Raw genomic sequence first — 15,947 nt, forward strand, 5'->3', positions numbered from 1 at the left:
CACTCCAACCCCGCTGCCACCAGACCGCCTGTCATGCTTCCAACATAACCTGCAGGGTGATTTTTTAAAAAATACAATTGGCCTCAGAATTGTTACTTGCCAAAAATCTCATGACTAGGGCCTTACCAAATTCACAGCCTCTTTTGGTCAATTTCACGGTCAGAGGATTTTTAAAAATTTCACGGATTCAGATATGTAAATCTCAAATTTCATGGTGTGGAAACAGTAGGGGTTCTGACCCAAAAAGGGGATTTTGGGGGATTGCAAGGCTATTGTACGGGGGTTGTGATATTGTCACCATTACTTCTGCACTGCTGCTGGCGGCGGCACTGCCTGCAGAGCTGGGTGGCCGGAGAGTGGCGGCTGCTGGCTGGGAGCCCAACTCTGAAGCCAGTGCTGCCACCAGCAGCAGTGCAGAAGTGAGGGTGACATGGTATGGGTGGGGTCATAACTTTTTGAGGGGGGGCAGGGCTGGCCTCATGGGAGGGTGACCACTCAGGATGCTGTGGTCTGGGGGGTGCCACGGTCACCCCCACCCCCTCCCACACTCAGCCAGCCCAAGGCCTCATTAAGCCCCTTTAACCCAAGCACTCTGCCTGGAGTCAGGAAGGGTCAGGGTTTCAGGGCACCCCATCTGAGGACTCACTCCCACCTCCAGGAACCTCCCCTGGCTGGAGGAAGCTGCTGATGGTAGTGGTGTGGAAGTAAGGGTTGCAATCCTGCAATGCCTCTGCAATAGCCAGATGTCATGGTTTGTGACGTTTTTCATGACCATGAATTCGGTAGGGCCCTACTCATGACCATCCTTGGGATCGTGTAATCGCTGACCTAGTGGATTTTGTGCTGGTGTGAGCGAGAGTATGTAGAGTTATCAGCGAAATGCTGAGCTGCTGTCTCCAAGGAGTCACTACGAGGCAACGGCCACTCTTGGATTACAAGTGGAAGGAAGGGATTCTGGCTACTTCCCCCTGCAGGGCTAGCCTGCCTCCCCACTCAAACTGCCCCTCAGCAGAGTACCTTGGCATTGGTTCCACCTGGCTTCTTACAGCTGGACAAGCAGTGCTTAGAGAGTGAACACTGCCCCAACCTCTTAACTAGCGGGTTTGGACGAGCCCCTGGCAGAGTTACAGCTGGTGTAGTGAGCTCCACTACCCTGCAGTCACTGGCACATGTTCCCACAAACCCTGAGAAGTCTACAGGAGATTATCTGATCCAGCAGACCCTGGGGTGTCCAGGGGGGTCAAATGTCCTCTTAGTTCTTCAAGTGTTCATTTGCCCTTGTGGGATCAAGATGCCCATGCCACAAACTTCCAGTTGGAAGAGTGAGTGTGACTCCTGTTATTGGTGAGAAACTGATATTTTTCTGGCCAAGAAGCCTTCTGCTAAGCCCACCTGCCATCCTGTCTAGCGTGTCCAGGAATAGTACAGGACCCCATCAGGTGAGGTGCTCGCAGAGGCTGCTCTAGGTACATGCAATGTAGGCAGATGTCTACGGTGGCAAACTTCTGAGCAGCTGCCTACAGTGGCAAATTTAGCCTGGCTGTCCCCCAGTCATGCAAGACCACAACGCCACTCACTGGAATTTGGCACTGCCGCCCTTTCCTTCACGATGTAGGAGTGACTGGCCAAATCTGCCACCCTTGGCCTCTGAGGAGGGGGATGGAACATCGAAGTTTTGCCTAGGGTGGCAGATTGTCTTGAGCAGCCTCTGGGAGAGAAGTGCTGATTTCAACATGCTCTGATAAAAGTCAATGGGAGTTGAGCAATCCCAGAGCCTGGAAGTCTAAGGACCAGAAACTGCAATCACAAAGACTCTATGAATCTGCACTGATCTGGAGAGGAAATGGTTGGGCCGTGGTCCCTCACCAGGCAACTGTGAGAATGGGAAGTGTGACCACAGGCGTCCGTTCCCCCGGAAAGGCATGATGATGGCTCCTATCAATATAAACTGCACCGACGGTAGGGAGCCGAACAGAGACATCCGCAGTCATGCACCCGGACAGCTGCTATCACAAATGGGACAACGCAGAACAGGTGGAACTGACAGTGCAGGGAGCGAGCAGCTCACCTGGGAGAGGCGGCAAAGGTGAGCTGGCCTGAGGAAGGGTGGTCTTGTGATTAAGGAGCTGCCCTAGGAGTCAGGAGGCCTGTGTCGTATTCCTGGCTTTCCGAATTTGTGGTTGGTCGGTGCCCACAATCAGGAGATTGTACTCGTACCCGCTGCCACCCTCTTACTGCCGCCGCCCCCTCCCCATGACCCGGGGAGCCCCCCTGCGGTAGCTCCCCGCCATTGCACCCCGTTACTTAGCTGCAGGAGGCCCTCCCCGCGCCCCCCTGCCCCAGCTTACCTCCATGCCACCGCCACCCCCAACCACTTGGCACCCTAGGCGACCACCAAGTTTGCCTAGTGGTTGCACGGGCCCTGGGGATTCCCAACATGGAAAATGGAACACAGGGGAGACTTAGAAGTACCTCAAGGTGTTGACCTTGTGGTGAATCACTCCCCTCCCATTGTCCAGTCATCTTCCCTTTTAGGGAACCACGTTCAGTGCCTGGAGTCTCTCCCCAAAGGGAATGTTAGGTGGGGTTGATCCTGCATTGAAAGATCTAACCAGTGTTGCTCCCCACAGCTCTTTGCCTCTCCAACACCGCCCAAAGGAAGGCCATTGTGATCCTGTATGTCCTGCTGGCATTTTGCATTGCAGTGGCTACAGCTCTCATTGTGGTGAACCTTGGGAAATGTAAGTCTCCTGTTCATTTCTACCTCGGCCTCAGATCTCACCTGCCAAGAGTGATGTGGCTCTCACTAGTTTTTGGTGGATTTTAGCAGTGGGGCACAAAATTGGGCTGAGAATGGAGGCTCAGCTGTGACCTTCATTATGGAGCAGTTGCCATTGCTAGGTAACTTTCCCTCACCTCTGAGTTAAGGTGACCGGATTTTCAAAGGGGTGGGATTTGTCCTTAGCCTAACTCCTGCTAGCTTTCCATGGGACTTGTGCTCACAAATCTCAGGAAAATCTCACCCAAAATCAATAACTGGGCCATGTTTGTGGTGAGATTTTGAAGGTTGTGAAATATTCATACAAAAATGTTCTTTTTTCAACAGTGTGCTGGGGCCAGTGCAAAGGGCTGGCTGTGGATCCCGCTAGCGGAGAGGGAATGTCTGGAAGTGAGAACAATGCAACAGGGGCATGGCACAGTGCGCTGCCACCATTGCCTCTTCCACATTAACACAAGGAGAGCTTGGGCCCGACAAACGCCTTCCTTTCCTTTTAAACTTTGCAACCAGCTAACCACACACAAGCCGAGGCAGGCTCCTTGTGACAGCAGGCAGCTTTCTGCTCTGCTCTGCAATCAGACCCCTGCATTGCTCTCCGAAGGCTGACCCTTTTCTTTCTCAGCTTTGCTATGCCCCTTGAAGCTGTCCAACCACATTCCGTGCTCGTGTATAGTAGTAGCAACTGCACTGTGTATCTTGGGGCCACTGGCAGCTCAATGTAACATAGAGCAGCCCCAGCTCAGCTCTACATTGTACCCAGGACCGAGCTGGTGTCCAGAATAATGAATCCCTGTGTTAAGCACAGGGCGCTGTAGCGGAGGACCACAGCTAGCATGAGGTAATGGACATCAGAAGTCTTGTGTGGTAACTGAGAGGAAAGTGCACTTTACAGCAGCACGGATATCCCCAAAGATATGGTTTTCCCCTGCTGATAAATTTTACTCCGCTATCAAAAGTCTCATGTCTACAGTTTCCCAGGGTCTTGCTGAAGCCCAGCTGGATCGAGATATGATCAGAAGAGATGCCAAGAGAAATCTGTCACATCACCAGGACTATCTAGGTGAGAGGATAAAGGAAATGTTTCTATTCCTTGTCGAACTTGGCAGATCTTTCTTGGTCCTTATGCCTCAAGGGGGGGGAGAGTTAGGCCCACGGGGTCATTTGCACCGCTGGTGGAAGTTGATGTAGCTCCTGGGACTTCAGTGGAGCTGAGTAGACAAACATCAGCTGGGGATCTGACCAGAGCTCAGATAGGTCTGTAGATCATTGTGGGGAGAGGGACAACCACAGGAGGTGGGAGCTGCTCTTAGAAGTTGTTGGACAACATTGTCCTGCTCCTAGGATCACTGATTGTCCAATGAAATTTTGTTCTGATGAGTTTCAGAGTAGCAGCTGTGTTAGTCTGTATTCGCAAAAAGAAGAGGTGCACTAAGGTGCCACAAGTACTCCTTTTCTTTTTTTGTTCTGATGAGGTCACTTTTCCACCAGTGTCTCATTGGCTGAAAGTGTCATCCTGCTGGGGAAGTCTTGGCGTAGATGGAATGGTCTTTCCCAGGGGTAGGCATGTACCTGGGGCTCCAGTGTTCTCCAGGACAAACCCTAGCTCAAATGAAGTAAGGAAGTAGTAATCTGGACGGGGGAGAAGTGTGATGATGGGTCTCCAATCATCCAGCAGATGGCCCCTGCGAACCTACCTAGGGTTGGAACCATTCTACAGAGGGAGGGCCAATGGGAACTACCATACTGGGTGTGCCTATTGCCCCTGGATTCCCTCAGTGCTGTCCTGGGTCTGAAATGTTCTTTCCAACACAGTCCCCCTTCGCTGGTCATTGACTGGATCTCTCTGAATAAACGCTGTTGTTAATTTCCTAATTTTTCTCTGGGATTCTAAACACTGTAACGAGCCTGCACGCACCTGGACTGCAGGGGTGTCACTGTGCAGCACATCACAGGCATTGAGAACATCACAGTAACAGTGGGTTAGTACTCAGACCCTGCTGCTCCAAACAGGCTCTGAGCCCCGAGTTGAATAGATGTTGGCTGGCGTTATGGCTTAGGCATGGGCTGGACCTCAGGAGATCTGGCTTCAGTTCCCAGTTTTGCTGCTGACGTCCTGTGTGACCTTGAAAGAGTCACTTAATTTCTCTGTGCCTCAGTTTCACTATCTGTGAAATGGGTAACATTTCTTGTCTTATTGTATTGTAAGCTCTTCAGCTCAGGGTAAGGGAGTGTCTCTCATTTTATCACTGTGCAATACCCAGAGCAACGGGGTCTCTATGTCAGTTGGGGTCTATACAGCACCTGGAACAAAGGGGCCTCAGTCTCAGCTGGGGCTTCTAGGCAATAATAATGAAATAATAAGTGAAACCCATTTACAACCTTACCAATTGCTGCCTGTAATGGGGGGACACTCGCCTCTTGAGTGTCTCCTGCTGCTGCATCTGGTACTGAAGGACTTCCTCCTGCTCCTGGCACCCCCTGTAGGTTGTCACCATGAGTGGCTCAGCCCTCTGGCCAAGTCACACAGTCAAAAATGGATGAGCACTTTCTGAAGTAGCAAAGAGTTCAACAAACTGTCGCCCCTCACTAGAGGTTTCAGTTCCATCTCTGGGCCCTTTGAGTCCCGCTGTGCTGAACAAGCCTTGTCCCCTTCTTGGGGCTTAGTCCACTTTGCTAGCGCTGGTGGGGACACTAGGCCTGCCCACTACTCTAGGTCCCAATCCAGGGATCCTATAAACAGCAACTACTTATGCCCTCCTTTAATTGGTTGCTGCTGGATTGCCTCAATGCAGTCCTGGGTCTGACCTGTTTTTTCCACCACAGTTCCCCTGCGTGGGTCATTGACTAGATCTCTCTTAATAAACACTGATCTTAATTTGCCCCAGGACTCTAAATGCTGTAATGAGCCTGCATCCACCTGGACTACAGGGGTATCACTGTGCAGCAAGTCATGGGCACTGAGAACATCACAGTAACAGTGGGTTAGTACTCAGATCCTGCTGCTCCCAAAGGGAGTCTGAGCTCCAGCTGAGTAGAGGTTGGCTGCTGTTCTGGCTCAGGCGTGGGCTGGAATTCACAAGATCTGGCTACAGTTCCCAGTTTTGCTGCTGACTCCCGCTGTGACCTTGAAACAGTCACTTCATTTCTCTGTGCCTCAGTTTCACTATCTGTGAAATAGATAACATTTCTTTTCTATTTGTATTGTAACTGTCTCTCGCTCTGTGTCTATGCAGTGCCCAGAGCAACGGTACCCAATCTCGGTTCGGGTTTGTGCAGCACCTGGCACAAAGGGGCCCTAATCTCAGTTGGGGCCTGTAGGCAGCACTGTAATATAAATCATTAATAGCTATAAGTGAAACCCATTTATGTCCTTGCCAACGACTGCCCTTGCTCCATAAATTTCACACGCTCCTGGATGAATGGTCCTTATCCAGCATTCCTCAGGGGTGGAGCGTGTGGGTGGGGCAGCATGAGGTCCTGTGTTGTTATTTAAAAAGGAAACTCCCCATTTTCTCATCTTCCTTTTAGAGTTGAAGATGTCCAAAGAATTCAACATGTTTAACAATCGACTTCTTAATGGTATGTTCTGTTTATTTTTCTCAAGAGGTTGGGTATAAAGAGTTCCCTTGTGCTGCCAACCCCAGCATTCAAAAATCATGAGTCAAGCCCATGAGACTGGCTTAAAACTCATGAGATTTTAAAAAATACAATAAATGTTGGGCTTGATTTATTTGTGTTCTGGTTTCTGAGCCTTTAGGGTCATGCTTGGGTCATGTTATTAAGCTGTTCTCCGCTACCATGAGGGGTAGAAATTAATTTTTTTAAATGAAAGCTGAGATGCTCTCCTAACTTCATAAATCAAGGAGTGGGAGCTTGAAGAAACATATCAAATGTCAGAAGACGTGCAATAAAATTGTGGGGGTTTCACAGGGGTGGGGTCTCTCCCTTTGACATGCACATTTACAAAAGTTGTTTTCTGTCCCCTGTTGTTTGCAGTGTCCAAGGAGCTGGCTGGGATTAGGTTGGCAATAGAGGAGGTCCAAGATGATTATGTGAAAGACGTATTACATCTCCAGGACGCCATAGGTGAGAAACATCCTTTTCCTTCCAACGCCTGATCACTGCTACTTCCTTGTAGAGGGACTCCTGGGTCTGATCTTTCCATGTGGAGGGCAAGCTGAAATGGAAGGAAAGAAGGAGGATAAGAAAGGGGAAGTGTAAGGATGGAGCAGGGAGCCCTACATAGATAATCCCATTTTAGTTTGGGATCAGCTGCATCCTGTACCAATGGACCTTCCCGGGTTTTATCCTGGGCCCAGTTCATGCTGCAGCAGAACTTTGGATCTCAGACCCTGATCCAGCAAAGGCACTTATGCATGTGTAACCCATTGGTGAGCAGGTGTGACAGGTCCCCCTCTGTGCTGATTTGGGGAAATGGATGGGTGGTTTTATCTCTGGAGGGCCCCAGTTCAATCCCCAAGTTGTTTACCCTGATAGCAACTGTCAAACAATTTTACACTCCTGATTACTGTGTGGGATGATATGTGCTCAGAGCAGTGGTTTTCGACCTGTGGTCCATCGACCCGTGGGGGTCCACAGACTATATCTAAGATTTCCAAATGGTCCTCACCACCATTCTAAAGTTCAGGGGTCCGCAAAGGAAAAAAGGTTGAAAATCACTGGCTTTATGTTTAAGTGCTTTGCTGAATTGTGGTCTCAATACCCTGTAGATATGTGGGAGTGAGGGGCTGGCAGGGACTTGGGGGGGGCAGGAGGGGCCTCTGGTTCACTCAGAGCTGCTGAGAGCTCAAAGCTCCCATGGCTTGCAGGAGAAATTCGGGAATGCTCAGCCCTTCTGGTATCAGGCCCATCCCGTGCAAACATGAGCCAGATTCTGATCTTGGTGATGGTGGGGTCACTGCCGTGACTATAGATTTAGACCTCCAGAGAAGAGCCCTGTGATTCTGAGGGGGAGTGTGGGCTACCTGATTGCCGGCCAACTGAGGTAGAAATTCCCTCACTGAATCCAACAGTTGGCTTGAAGGAAAATCAATGAGCCCAGGATAACAGAGGTGCTTAGCTAATACAATGGTGGACTCCAGTATCGGAGTGTAGCTAGGTCGAAGGCTGTGAATGGGGACAGATAATGTGTTTGCGGATGGATGGATACATAGTTAGAAATTTCCAGCTGCTATGAAGGAAGGTCTGAGCCAGCCCAAAAATATCAACCTGTTGATTCCGGTGGCATTTTTCTACCCCCTGCCTGTTCCGACAGAGATAAGAAACCTAACGCATAGTATGTCGAATGAGCTGGCTGAAGCAAGAAGGGACCATGACAGACTCCAGGAAGTCTTGAGCAGGGTGCAGGAGGAGTTACAGAAAATCACGGGTAAGGGGGCAGCAGACAGGGCTTGAAACCAGTGACAGCGTTAATCGCAAATGCCTAGAGTTAGTGCAAGCCAGCAGGGAACAGCGCATTCAACTTTCATGTTCCCAATAGGCCTATAGCCTGCGCAGCTCCCTGTTCACTGAAACTGACCACATCTCCCCAGCTGGGAGGCCCCAGAGGCTGTAGAGCCAGCACAGATGTCTCCCATGCCACCCTCCTGCCTGGCCCTGATTCTCTCATTGGTTCTATGCCTTGGGCACCTGAGTTGGTGTAGAACCAGCCAGAGACTCAGGAAGCCATAACCCATTCCCTGATACCTGCCCTCCACCCAATGGAAACAGACACAGCTGATAATCTTGCCCCTAGTTGGCTAAATACATAATGGAGCCTAACATGGGATGGCTACAATACTGTATGGCAGAAGCCACCAGATGGTGTTGTTGTACATCAGCTTGCAAGTTCTCTTTCCAAACATTTCAGCAGCATTCGGTCTTTGAAGACATGCTATGCTGTTGTTTGCAGGCTGTGATATTTTGTGGCGGGAGCTGTTGCAACTAGCAAGGGAGTTTGCTCCCTGCCTGCCACTCTCTAACTAGGGTCAGTTCTTGGGGCAGAGTTGTATCTAGGAGACTGGACATAGTGTCTGGGCAGAGATCACAGATTAGCCTTCATTTTGTTTATGGGCACCTTTTTTCCAGGACTAGTGCCCAGAGCAAAAATCCAAGAAATTATACTAGGAAAATATTAACTCACTGATTCATTTTTCAATGGGAAACCAGGCCCTGCTGCCTGCTACCACATGCCAGAGCGGTGACAATGCCTGTAACTTTTAAAAACACCCCGACAGAGGATGAATGTCAAAGTATGAATATTTGCAACAACCTATATGGCAAGCTTCTCAGGAGGGGGCGGGGAAATGTCATGGTGAAATTCATGAATAAGTCCAAATACTGAATACGTTCAAGAATTTTTTAACTGCTTGTAAGCGGCTGGTGGAAGGAAAAAGAATCCAATTTCAGGGAATACGCAAATTCAGTGCAAATTATTTTCTTGAACCCAGTGAGAATGTCAGAAGTAAATAAAAAGTATGGGGACACGGCTGAGTTTTTACACTTCTGTTGGACTACATTTTGACTCTCTAATGCAGGCTTGTCCCATAATTTGACTTCTCGCAGAATTCATCTGCACAAAATGTCCACCTGGCTGGCAGCATTTTGAGAAAAATTGCTACTTCTTTTCAACATTGGCTAAATCCTGGTTGGATGCTAAGCAGTTCTGTACCAATGAAGGGTCTCACCTGGTTATTGTTAACACCAAACAGGAACAGGTAAGCCATCCACTCAGATTCCTATTTTGGATCATGCAGAATGGAGGGAATTAAGCACAAGGAGCCAGATTCTGTGCTGTTATACCAGGGTGAATCTGGAGTTACTCTTGATTGACCCCAGCATAACTGAGATCACAGTCTGGTCCAAGTTCTCCAGGAATTTAGCAATATATTTGGATGTAGCTTGCTGTTCAAGAAGGATTGAGGGAACCTGGATACTTAGAGTCATTTGAAAAATGTCGAGTGAGCTTTGTGAACAGAAATCTCAGTGTCGGAGGTGGATGGTTCGATGTGAATCCAAATTCATGTGTGTGGGGCGGGGGGCAGTTCTAATCCCCTGTGAATCCAAATCACAGAGTCCTATGGGGATCTAAAAATAACATTTGATCACTACCGACCTGGGCAGAATTTCAGCTGCTGTTCCAGAGGTAAAATGCTTTTCACAGCAGCTCACTACTACACCGGGGAAGGCCTTTTGATATCCGGGGGAAGACCCCACTCCAGATTCCTCATCAGGACTTTGCAGAAGGAATCCTGCCCTGAGGGAGAATCCACCTTAAGTTTTAAATTAAGACCGGTGCCTGCTGGGAACAGGACTTTGGGAGACTAGTTGGTGCTGGGAGGATGCACATGCAGTGCAGAGGTGGTCAAAGTACTGGTGTGAATCTGGAGTCACCAGAACCAAAATCTGACTCCCGAGCAGTACAGCTCATAGTGTGTGTATTTCGCTGTCTCATCTTCAGGCGTGGACTTAAGGCTCCCTCAGTAACTAGGGTGCAGAATGGGCAAAGGGCAGAGATGAAGCATTTGAAGTACAGCCGGTCAGAAAATGAAGCTTTTTTTTCCCTGTGGAAAATTTCATTTTGCGGGGCAAATATTTATATACTGCAAATTTTCAACGGAAAACTGAAACATTTCACTTTGGACATGCTGCTGCAGTGCCTCATGGGAGCTGTAGTTTTGATGCCTCAGGCCCCCATTCTTTAGCGGTCAGGCTACCCAGTCAATCTACATCTCCCATGATGCACAACGGTCACTCCTCTTGGAGAGAGGAAGCGATGCATCCATGGGAGTGCCTGGTGCGTCCTGAGAAATCTTGGGTGGCCAGCCCTAATGTAAAGGGTTGGAAAAACGGAGAGGGGTGAGAATCTACAGCTACAGACTCTGCTGGCCACAAACACAGGCCCCATGAAACCCCCTCCCCTCCCCTCTCACCTTCTGCTTGGGATCATGATTGTCTTCTTCACCTGTTTTCCCATACAGATGTTTTTGTCAAACCACATCACTGAGCCTGAAGTGTACTGGCTGGGCCTCAGCGACTCAGCGAAGGAAGGGGAGTGGCGCTGGCTGGATGGCAGCCCCTTGTCTGTCAGGCAAGTCCCTCTTTGTTCAGCCTCTTTGGAGAGAGAACTGTCCCTTACAATCAGCTATTTCTGCTTTATCTCCTCTCTCCCTAAAGAGCGAGCTGGAGCACTGTTACTAATGCAATTGATACTTCAGGGGGCTTTAGTGGCTAAACCAGGTAAAGAAGGTTATGAGTCTGCTACTGCCTCCATGCTACTGTCATCCAGGGTGAGCACAGAGCAGGGACAGCACCTGGGGTGTTCCTGGGGAGCAGAAAGCTGCTTTACCATGGGGCACTCTGAATGTCATGCTAAGGAAAGGTGCTGGGGAGAACAGCAACATGGCCCAGTTGACAGGGCAGTGGACACGTAGGCAGCACTCCTGGGTTCTAGTCTCAGCCCCAACAGTGTGCTCTGCTGGCAGACTGTGAGGCACTTCGCTTCCTGCTCTTTGCCTCAGTTTCTTCACCCGTAAAATGCACCAGAGAACAGCTATGGCTTGAGCAGTGACTGGCTGCCTTCCTACTATTCAGTGGCTAGCACCAACCTGCCATGGCCTTGACCTCCAGGCACTACCTCAAGTTGTGAGTAGGCAGATCAGTCCATGCCCACCTTGACTCTCTGCTAAAACTATCAAGCCAGTCAGTGGCATGGGTGACGAGGAGACCTATCCCCTAGGAGCTGGCTCATTTCACACCACCCACATGGAGGAGGTTTTCAAATTAGAGACCTCTAATTCCATGGGGCTTCTGTTTCCTTCTCAGGTTCTGGGGGGCCGGGGAACCCAACAATTCTGGGCAGCATGGGGAGGACTGTGGCACCTTGCGCATTGACGGGAGGTGGAACGATGCCATCTGCTCCTTGAGTCATTACTGGATCTGCGAACGGCAGTGCTAGCTGAGTCCCTGAATTCACAGCAGGGAGGGGAGGTGTCACACAGCCTGCCCCACATGGGACTGCTCAGGAGCTATCATCTCTCTAAATCAATGATTCTCAGACTGCTGCTCTCGAGCTGCAAGAAGCTCTTCAATGTGTCTCCTGTGGCTCATTGCAGCACATGCGATCAAAACACTGTGATTTAATGATTAACCGATCTAAGTTACTAACCAATCTGGATGCTTTTACTCTGTTATTAACCCATTAAGTTATCAACTTGCACTTAGCTACTAACTTATTTGCTGTGAGAGTAACATATATGGATATAAAACTAAATATTTTCCATCACACTGTTTAAATATGAATAGTACTATAGTAAATTAAACAATGAATTCACCCTCCTCTGGCTCCTTTGCGTAATGGCGATGGCTAATTTGGTTCCTGAACCACTGAAGTCCGAGTATCACGGCTCTAAATTCTGGGCGGCTATTGCAGTGAGTGGAGCTATGGGACAGGATCATGGAAAGCAGAGGTGGAGAAGCTGACTGGCATTGGACCATCGAATCCATTTCCCTCTCATACTGGGGCTCAGGGCGGGGTTGTTCCCCTCAGGCCCCTACATTAAATATGGCTCATGCCCTTCCCACAAGATGATGCAATTCCCTGGTCTGGTAGATCTCATTGCCAGGCTGTTTTCCCTGACACTGGGCCAGAGTCTGATCTCAGGTGCACAGCTGTAATTGCACAGGCTGTTCTGGCTTCAGGGGAGTTACCCTGAACTGACATCGATGTGAGTGAGATCGGAATCAGGGCCGTTCACCCTCAAACATCCTTTTCTTAAATTCATCTCATTGCTCCTCGCTCTGCTCCTGGGTGTCTCCACTGAGAGGAAGGATGATCTGATGTGTAAGGCACAGGACTGGGACCTGGGTTCAGTTCCAGCTCTGCCACTGACTCCTTCACCTGTCTGGGGGCTTCAGTTTCCTTCTCTTTAAAATGGAGATAATAACTCTTCCTGTGTGTGTCTTGTCTATTGAGCCTGTGAGCTCTGTGGGGCAGGGAGTGTCTCACTGTGTGTCAGCGCCGCACCCGGCACAATGGGGCTGTGATCTCAGCTGGGGCCTCTAGCTGCTCCTATAAGTGCTCCCAAATCACCTATCTGCATCTTTAGGGGGCTGTTCTGCCATTAGACACATGCACTTGGCTCCCATTGAAGGCAGTGGAGTTGTTTGTGCATCTCTGAGGGCAGAGTTTGGTTCTTTGTTTTACACCTTTGAGATGTTTGTAGCTGGCATCTGGGGCTGAGGTCCCTGCTCCATTGGCACAGCATGGCTGACTGTGGGGTAAACCTATTAATTAAACAACTGCTTGTTGGAGAGGTGATTTTCTAACTGGTGACGGGACGCAGCCCAAGATGCTGTAAATCAGATTCAGCATCACTGCTTTAGAGTCCACAGGGCCAAATCCATAGCTGGTGTAAAATAATTGGCGTTAAGAGGCCACATCTCCAGCTGATGTAAATCAGCATTGCTCCTTGGAGTCAGTCAGCCATATCTCCAGCTGGTGTGTATTTACACCGTTCCATTGACTTCAAATAGCACTATGCCGATTTACAACCGCTGAAGATGTGGCCCACAAAAGTGGTCATCTCTCTCTCTCTCTCTCACGCTCTCATTTTGCGTTCACCTCTTTGCATTACTTGCCCTTTATGTTCTTTCAGCAGCAGATTCAGTTTCATGCTCTTTGACATCTGAGGGGAGTTTCTGTTCTGGGCGTTTTCTTTTTTAAAAAACTGAGAGATTGTTACAAACATTTTGCAGGCGCATGCAAATTCATAGATCACCTCTACCAGAGCATGGCAGCCTGTGTGGGTTTCTTTTTTAGCGGACAGTACATGAGTGGGTTTACCACATTTACCAGGGGCATATGAGTGAAAGTGTGAGACACTGTGTGAATCAATGTGAGAATGTATGTGCATGTGCATGTGAGTGTGTATGTGCATCTGGTATGTTTGTATGTTGACACCAGCTGATCTGGCCTATTGAATTTAATGGACTTATTCATGATTTACACCCATATATACAAGATCAGAATGAAGCCCCCTCTGTGTGTTATTCCTGCATGTCATGTTAAGGCTAGGAGCAGCAGAACTTTGGAGTTCTGATAGTGCTAAGTAAAGATCTCCAGAGTAGATTCTGATCTTAGTTAGACTGGTGTAAATCCAGAGTCACACCTTGGAACTCAGTGGAGTGACACCAGATTTACACCCAGGTAAGAGTGCAGAGCCTGGCCCATTGGCTGAACTCTTCAGTGTATGTATGTTGTGGAGTTTAGGCCATGAGCCCCTGGGAGGAAGAATGGTGAAGATGGGAAAACATCTTTGCTCCATCCAGCATGAACATGTAATATGATTCAGCAAGTCAAGAGTTAAAGGATTACTTTAAGACCTCTATCTATAGCAGGTGAAAAGTCATTGCAAGCAATCCTTGTTTGGATGCCCTGGTCTCATGACCCCTGCAAGGCATCCCTAGGTGCTTCCAAGGTTTGGGTTACCTAGCTGCCTGTAAAGCCTGGGACATGGTCATTAGCTCAGGTTAGTCTGGACTGGTACTGGTTTCTTCCCACAAGAATCCTCCACCCCCACTAGTGACCTCCATCCCACAATTCAGTGCTTTGTGTTAAGAAATTCCCACAAGCCCCTTCTCCCAGGAACTACCGGACAGATGAATCCCAGAATGCACTGGAACAACCATGGCTGCAAGGGGTGGATGGGCCTGGTGAGAAACACAAACACATATACTGTAATGATCATAATAGGACCCTTACATCCGAGCTCACAGCTAGTATGTGGAGCCTCATTCTTACCCTAACCCATGATGCCTTACTGTATGGGCAGGACAGGACCAGTTATAGGTGATGAAGATCACTGGGACTTAACATATGTGATACATTATTAGCAGGTGCAGATACATCCTCTTCTAGCCCCTTCTTCACAGCACTGTGGTTTGCTGCATCAATGACCATCTTATTTATAAAACAAATAAATAGATGCTTAAAAATAAAAGTGTTGCCAGCCTATAACCTCCAGCCCTACACCTGCTACAGGGCTACGCACTGCTCCGGCAATCTGATGGGATTGGTATCCCACAATGCACTAGGGGTGAAACTGACTCTCTGCAGAAGGCTAGCCCAAGGCTTAGGGCATAAGGAGGATGTACGTGGTGCTTTGGCTGGGGGAATGCTGTGTATTGATGCCCACTTTCCAACAGCCCAGCTCATAGCATAGGCATACTTATTTGTGGCAGGGGCCTGCACTGGCACTGATCCCTGCTACAGGACTGAGGTATCGATTGAGTTGTAGGATAAAAATCTAGCCACTTATGCAAAGCCAGGGAAGAACTGTGTGTTTCCTCCACAAACCACCCAGAGCCAGGGCGTGGGGACATTGGTGCAGCTAGGACACACAAGTCTTCCTATGGACTCTAGTAGAAGCTGCAGTGGGGCTGGCTGCTGGTAGAGACAGGATATTGGGCTAAATGAACCACAGGTCCAATCCAGTATGGTGACACCTATGCTCTACAGCGTGGCTCTCAACCTTTCCAAACTACTGTACCCCTTCCAGGAGTTTGATCTGTCTTGCATACCAACAAATTTCACCTCACATTAAAAACCACTTGCTTACAAAATCAGGCATAAAAATACAAGTGTCCTAGCACACTATTACTTAAAAATTGCTGACTTTCCCATTTTTACCATGTAATTATAAAAGAAATCAATTGGAATATAAATACCGTACTTACATTTCAGTGTATAGTATATAGAGCAGTATAAACAAGTCATTGTCTGTATGAAATTTTAGTTTGTACTGACTTTGCTAGTGCTTTTAATATATCCTGTTGTAAAACTGGGCAAATATCTAGATGAGTTGATGTACCCCTTGGAAAACCTGTGCGTACCACCGGGGATACGCATACCCCTGATTGAGAACCACTGCTCTTCAAAGTGTGGGCAGTAGACCTATGCAGTTCACAGACCAGGTGGCCACCTCACCACCACTCAACCAGCCATCCCACGACCATGCACCCCGCGGAGGGGTTGTGGCATAGCTACACTCCATGGCACACAACATGGTCTCCCTGCTTTCCTGGCTTCTGTGCACAACTGAGTTCTGCTGCATTTCAGGCTATTTGCATAACCTTATTCATCCCACCCCAGCAGAGAGAGGAACTGAAA

General features: G+C 48.9%; 1 protein-coding gene and 1 long non-coding RNA gene across 7 annotated transcripts in view; one reads left to right on the forward strand and one right to left on the reverse strand.

Annotated features, from left to right (window-relative positions):
• The first annotated feature begins 1,837 nt into the window (after positions 1–1,837).
• Positions 1,838–11,934, forward strand: LOC122458380 (CD209 antigen-like protein C). Its single transcript, XM_043506864.1, has 9 exons — positions 1,838–2,086; positions 2,631–2,741; positions 3,750–3,839; positions 6,308–6,358; positions 6,776–6,865; positions 8,055–8,168; positions 9,344–9,495; positions 10,759–10,868; positions 11,603–11,934. The coding sequence occupies exons 1-9, from the start codon at positions 1,990–1,992 to the stop codon at positions 11,733–11,735; spliced, it is 948 nt and encodes a 315-aa protein (XP_043362799.1). The 5' UTR covers positions 1,838–1,989; the 3' UTR covers positions 11,736–11,934.
• LOC122458381 overlaps positions 3,833–15,947 on the reverse strand; it is a 60,186-nt gene continuing 48,071 nt past the window's right edge. For 5 of the 6 annotated variants that reach the window (XR_006278405.1, XR_006278406.1, XR_006278401.1 and 2 more), the window contains one exon: positions 3,833–6,956. This is a non-coding gene — a long non-coding RNA (uncharacterized LOC122458381). Of the gene's footprint in view, positions 6,957–14,430; positions 14,489–15,947 lie in introns of all 6 variants that reach the window. The other variant, XR_006278403.1, reaches the window with a different exon arrangement.

This window comes from Dermochelys coriacea, chromosome 20 (assembly GCF_009764565.3).
Source record: "Dermochelys coriacea isolate rDerCor1 chromosome 20, rDerCor1.pri.v4, whole genome shotgun sequence".
NCBI classification, from domain to species: Eukaryota; Metazoa; Chordata; order Testudines; family Dermochelyidae; genus Dermochelys; species Dermochelys coriacea.

Bases quoted from the DNA above. Each gene is read 5' to 3' on its own strand.
- LOC122458380 (XM_043506864.1), top strand. From the start codon at position 1,990: ATGCACCCGGACAGCTGCTATCACAAATGGGACAACGCAGAACAGGTG. The intron at 2,087-2,630 runs GTGAGCTGGCCT...TGCTCCCCACAG, and splicing joins ACCTGGGAGAGGCGGCAAAG to CTCTTTGCCTCTCCAACACC. The intron at 10,869-11,602 runs GCAAGTCCCTCT...TTTCCTTCTCAG, and splicing joins GGCAGCCCCTTGTCTGTCAG to GTTCTGGGGGGCCGGGGAAC.